Source organism: Puma concolor, chromosome B3, assembly GCF_028749965.1.
Source record: "Puma concolor isolate L17-30 chromosome B3, mPumCon1.1.hap2, whole genome shotgun sequence".
In the NCBI taxonomy this organism is placed as follows: domain Eukaryota; kingdom Metazoa; phylum Chordata; class Mammalia; order Carnivora; family Felidae; genus Puma; species Puma concolor.
In genome coordinates, this window is record NC_141672.1 from 1,316,190 (window position 1) to 1,322,638 (window position 6,449).

General features: G+C 45.5%; 1 protein-coding gene across 1 annotated transcript; it reads left to right on the forward strand.

The window, feature by feature from the left end:
* Positions 1–1,968: 1,968 nt before the first annotated feature.
* Positions 1,969–4,401, forward strand: LOC147579622 (disintegrin and metalloproteinase domain-containing protein 21-like). Its single transcript, XM_086708445.1, has one exon. The coding sequence runs from the start codon at positions 1,998–2,000 to the stop codon at positions 4,218–4,220; it is 2,223 nt and encodes a 740-aa protein (XP_086564571.1). The 5' UTR covers positions 1,969–1,997; the 3' UTR covers positions 4,221–4,401.
* The last annotated feature ends 2,048 nt before the right edge of the window (positions 4,402–6,449 follow it).

The following is a 6,449-nucleotide window of genomic DNA, read 5'->3' on the forward strand; positions in this document are numbered from 1 at the left end:
CCTCTGCATAGGATTCTACTCAGAACTATAATGGAATGGGTGATGCCCAGGCAGAAAGAAACCATGGATGGAAATTCCAATCTCTTCTGGAAACTCATCACAGACATCCACAGAAACAGTAGTGAATCTGGGTACCCATGACTCAGTCAAGATAACCCATAAAGTTAATCATGACAAGTCAACTTCCTGTAAACATGGAACTCAAAGACTGAAGACTTGAATTTAAATTAAAAATAAAACAAGAGGGGCGCCTGGGTGGCGCAGTCGGTTAAGCGTCCGACTTCAGCCAGATCACGATCTCGCGGTCCGTGAGTTCGAGCCCCGCGTCAGGCTCTGGGCTGATGGCTCAGAGCCTGGAGCCTGTTTCCGATTCTGTGTCTCCCTCTCTCTCTGCCCCTCCCCCGTTCATGCTCTGTCTCTCTCTGTCCCAAAAATAAATAAACGTTGAAAAAATAAATAAATAAATAAAACAAGAAAATTAAATACATACATATATGAACTATTGGGACTACCTCAGAATAGCACGCTTCTGCACAGTGAGGGAAACAATCAACAAAACTAAAAGGCAACCTATGGAATGGAACTAGATATTTGTAAATGACATATCCTCAGGGTTAGTATTCAAAGTATGTAAATGTTTTTAAATTATTTTCACATCAGTAGAGAGTGTGTCCATGCAGTTCAGCATACTGTCATGTGAGAAGCAAAATTAGTGTTTCCACTTTCGTACTGTGTTAGGATCTCACTGAACATGAGACCCACACTCTTCACAAACTTTTAACCGTACAGTACAGTATTGGTAATTACAGGTGTAATGTTGTGGAGACCCCTCTAGAACTTAATCATCTTGCATAACAGAAAATCATACCCCTTGAGATCTACTCCTCATTGCCCCACCCTGCCAGCCCCAGACAACTGCCATTCCACTCTCCATTGTATTGTTATCAAATCCCAAATTCAGCTGAGTATTTCTGGAAAGGTCAATGTTCATAGTTTTAGTTTTGGTGGGAAAAGAAGTTGAGCTTTATTTAGGAGGCCAGCCACCCGGAGAAAAGGCAGACTCTTCTCCAAAAGCCAACTCTGAGGGTTTCTGCCCAACCCAGGGGATTTTAAAGGACTAGACGGTACTTAAACAAGGGGGTTCCATGGTGGATACCATTTTCGATCATGTGCAGCCTCCATGGTGCAAGCTGCCAACGTAACCTCAACTCCCCTGCATCTATCTCCCCCTGAGGAGAGAAACTCACAGGCATGGGAGAAGACTGCCAGAGGCCAGGAAAGAACCACAATAAGGGATTAGAGGGGAAATCCCCTGGGGCTCACACATGTTCAGCAGTACTTTCTGTTCTCACCAGACGGCATAAGAAAAAACTAAAATACAACCTTGTACTTCACCAATCATGACACAGAATGCTGGGAAATGTTCCCTCAGTAAACTCAGAGGAAGCTTCAAAGCAAAAACCAAAAGGATCAAATGGCTTGCAAACTAATAGCCAACCAGAATAAGACGTGTAAAATTACAAAGCAATGTTTTTCAATACGTACAAAGGTAAAATTGACAATGTCTACCTCTACATCCCAAGGAAGTAGGAAGCAGTGGTCTCCATAATGAGGAAAAGCAGTAATCCATGGAAAGTGACCCAGCAGTACCACAGGACATGGAATTGGTAGAGAAGTTCAGGGTATTAAAATTGCATATCCTACATTCACTAGCTGGAGGAAAGATGGAATGTGTTGAATAGAGCCATGTCTCTGTGTCCAAGTCCTCACTATGTCCATGTGAGCACGCTTGGATATGGCCCACCTGCCTCTGCCACATGTGCCCCAGCTGAACGGATGTGCAGGGTCACCCAATGCCACACCCTGTGACTGTTACCTAACCCCACAAGTGGCTCCCAGGTGCAGGGTGCTGGCCACCTGGCACAGCCCTCTGTTCTGTCAGATGGTCTAGACCTGGCTTTTCTGAGGATCCTCCACTTATCCATTCTCACTGGCAGATGTCTCTGAGCAGGGGCATGAGGCTGGCAGAGGGCCAGGTCACCCTGAGGGCGCCCCTCCTGCTGTTTGCACTCTGGGCAGTGCTGGTTCCTGTGCAGGGTTCTCAAGGGCATCCCTCATGGCGCTACATCTCCTCTGAGGTGGTAATTCCCAAGAAGGAGTTGCACCATGGCAAGGGCGTTCAGATGCCTGGCTGGCTGTCCTATAGCCTGCGTTTTGGGGGCAAGAGACATGTTATCCACATGCGACGCAAGAAACTGTTTTGGTCCAGACATCTGCTGATGATGACTCAGGATGATCAGGGAGCCTTGCAGATGGACTACCCCTTCATCCCTCCAGACTGTTACTACCTCGGCTACCTGGAGGAGATTCCTCTTTCCATGGTCACCATGGACACGTGCTATGGGGGCCTTGAAGGTATCATGAAGTTGGATGACCTTGCCTATGAAATCAGACCCCTCAGAGATTCCCAATGGTTTGAACACATTGTTTCTCAGATAGTGGCAGACATCAGTGCAACGGGACCTACTTATAAACTGGGATATAAGGAGGATAGGGACCCCCTGTTCTCTCAGAAAACTGCCAGTATAGCCCCCAGGATCAATAATAGGATATTTTCGTCCCATAAAGGCATGATAAGAGGATTTGCTCAAAGTTCCAATTCAATGTATCGTGTATATAATAATATGACATTGTGTATAAAATTCATGATAGATATGGTTAGTTTAATAGACTCAACGTACAAAGGTCTTGACATAAGGTACCATCTTACTGCAGTTCTTGTATTTGATGTAAGAGATCCAGTCAACATGAATGATTATAGAATTCCAGGTGGTGAATACTACCAATTCCACCATACCTACTTGTACAATGTCATACGACCTAGTGCATCCTTCATTGTGGTTAAAGACGGACCAGAAGATTATCAGTACAACCCTAGAATGTTTGGCTTCTGCTCTTCTCAAAGCCTACGTATGGTTGGTCACCTAGGCAGACATTATTTATTGTTAGCTGTGGTAACATCTCATCTCTGTGGAAGAAGCTTGGGTCTGTATTTTGATGATCATGATTGCAGCTGCCAGAGGAGGTCCAGCTGCATCATGCACAGATACCCTGGGTTGACAGATTCCTTCAGTAACTGTTCTTTTGTGCACATTCAAAACATGCTGAGTACTGAAAAGCATTGCCTATTTAGTGAACACCTGAAGTTCTTCAACGCAAGCCTGACACACATACGTTGTGGAAACTCTATAGTGGAGGATAGGGAGCAGTGTGACTGTGGCTCCTTCAAGGAGTGTAATGCCAACCCCTGCTGTAGTAATGACTGCAGATTTGAGAGTACATTTCTCTGTGATAAAGGATTGTGCTGTACAAACTGCACCTTCTCCGCTGCTGGGACGCTCTGCAGACCAATCCGAAATATCTGTGACCTTCCAGAGTACTGCCAAGGGGGATCTTCTGGCTGCCCTGATGATTTCTACATGCAGGATGGAACCCCGTGCAGTGAAGAAGGCTACTGCTATCATGGGAACTGCACTGACCGTACTATGCACTGCAAAGAAATCTTTGGTGCAAGCACTGTGGAGGGTCCAGATGTCTGCTACCAGATTAATAAAAAAGGCCACCGATTTGGACACTGTAGAAGAGAGTTTTCAGCCAGACGCTTCATTCAATGTCATGACCGAGATGTCAAGTGTGGAAGGCTGCAGTGTACCAATGTCACTCACCTCCCTCGGTTGCAGGAACACGTTGGATTCCATCAGTCTAAAATCTCAGGAGTCTGGTGTTGGGGACTAGATGAACATCGTGCCACAGGAACAACTGATGTTGGTCATGTGAGAAATGGTACCCCCTGTGCTCCTGGAAAGTTCTGTCAGAATTCCCTCTGCAATGCTACTATACGTGAAATAAATTACAACTGTTTGCCTGAGAAATGCAATCGTAGGGGGATTTGCAACAATAACAGAAACTGCCATTGCCACATAGGTTGGGATCCTCCATTTTGCAAATTACGAGGTGCTGGTGGGAGCACAGACAGTGGACCCCCTCCAAGAAGAATGCGGTCAGTCAGGCAAAGTCAGGAATCCGTGGTATATCTCAGAGTGATCTTTGCTCGAATTTATGCTTTAATCACTACATTCCTCTTTGGCATTGCCACAAATGTCAGAACTGTCAAGACAGTGAAAGTTAAGGAAGAGATTGCTGGTGAAGGCAATCCATAAATCAGCCTCCAGAACCCTGAACAACTATAGGCAAACCACCTGGTGCATCTGTGAAAATACAGTAATGAGAAGTCAAAGCTGACATCCATGTTTCCAGGGGTCCCCAGGCACATCACGGCTCTGACACCAGGTCTCTCATGGGTCACTGACCAGCACTCTGAAATAAAACTTGAAAACTGCATGCTTGTGGCCTCTATGTATCTTGTAAGCCTGTAAGAGCCCAAACTGAGCCCAAGACTCTGCGCAGGGGACCTGAGTCAGCAGCTGTGTCCTGAACTGAGGTGTCTGGTTCCAGAATTAAGAGAATTTGACACAAGCTCTTTTAGGGACAAATTCATGAGTTTTCTCCAAAACCGTGCTCTTGCACACTGAGCTTTTTCTCATTTTCCAGGTAATTTCTCCTTCCCCGGTCCCAATGTGGGTTCAGGGTAATGGAGGGCTACCACCCACCCACACTGCCTGTCCCACACTGGGGTGTCTGTGGGTGTGAGGGAAGGGGACCAGAGTTAGGTTCCACCTAGCGCAAGCTGTGCCTCCCTGGAGAGCAAATTTCCAAATGTGGGAGACTGAGACCATGAGGCTGAAACTAGCACCCAATGAAATCAACCGGAAAGGTAGGCACAAGTGCCTATGGATGACTCTGGCATCCAGAGGGAGCCCCATGAATGTGAATTCCTGCTCTCTTTCTCTTGCCTACTTTTCAGTGAGCTGAACAGTGACCGTAGTTGAGCCATGGTGAATGTCAGATGGCAGTCTTCAGAACAGGATTGTGCCAGTGGAAAACCAGTCTATGCATATCTAAATAATTTTCAGTGCTAAATAATTTTCAGTTCTAGAGTATAGTGTAAAATTAACAAAAATAAAATGTATAAATGAATGACAAAACTTTTTAAACTGACATTTGTAATGATATTATTTTTTTTCCCGATGCAATACAGGTACAAAGTACAGTATTTTCAACAACAAAAATCTCGCAAACTTAAGGACTTGCACTTCTCTCAGCATCCACAGAAAACCACTTTTAGTCTATAGCAATGTATGTTTCCAGTGTTTTCCTCAATGCATATAGTTTGTGCTCTTACAAATACATTGTTGAACCCTACCCTCTCTTCTCCAAATATATTTTGGTATCCTATCCTTGAACTTTCTTCCTATTTCCAACATTCAATCTACATTTAAGATACTGCAGTCCATTTTTGTGCTAGATAATTCCATTATTTTAGTAGTATTAATGGCAAATTTAAATGGGAGAATCAGATACCCACTCACTGCCATGTCCTTTTTTATTTTTTTTAATTTAATGTTTGTTTATTTTTGAGAGAGAGATACAGAGCATGAGCAGGGGAGGGGCAGAAAGAGAGAGACACACACACAAAGAATCCAAAGCAGGCTCCAGGCTCTGAGCTGTCAGCACAGAGCCCGACACGGGGCTCGAACCTACGAACTGCAAGATCATGACCTCCTGAGCTGAAGTCAGACACTTAACCGATTGAGCCACCCAGGTGCCCCCAAAAGTTTATTTATTTTGAAAGAGAGAGAGTGTGTGTGAGCAGGTGAGGGGCAGAGAGAGAAGGAGAGAGAGAATCCCCAGCAGGCTCCAAGCTGCCAGCACAGAACCCAACACAGTGCTCAAACTCACTAACCATGAGATCATGACCTGAGCCAAAGTCAGACACTTAACCGACTGAGCCACCCAGGTGCCCCACTGCCATGTCCTTTAAGTGTTGATGGTTAATGACATGACTCCTCAAACCTTGTTCCTGTACTCCTCTCTGTCCCTCCCATGCAGACATCCCCTGTGGCTGGGAAGGTCTCTCTGTAAGGGTCCCCTCCCTCCTCCTTAGGGCTCATCTACACTCCAAATGCACTGTTGGGTGATGAGTCTTCATCGCATAGGAATCTCTATTCTCTGTGTTTTTCTTTTTCTGATTTATCATCGTCCCATCATGTCTCCTGACATAACTAATAGCTTATGACGGCAGTCCCAAGACAGTGTATGAGGAAGTGTGAAGGTTCTGGGCAATGTGACTTTTCTCCAGAGAAGAATGACATCACTGCCATGCCACCCAGAGTCAATGTGCAAGTAGGTCACAATACTCCATCAGGGACTGATGTGTGAAGGCAGCTCTCTTATTCACAGGGCACAGGCTTGCAGTGGCCCAGGTGACAGCCTGGGCTGTCTCTCCTCAAAAGCCCATCAAGTCCAAATTGACCTAATCTGCACCCCAG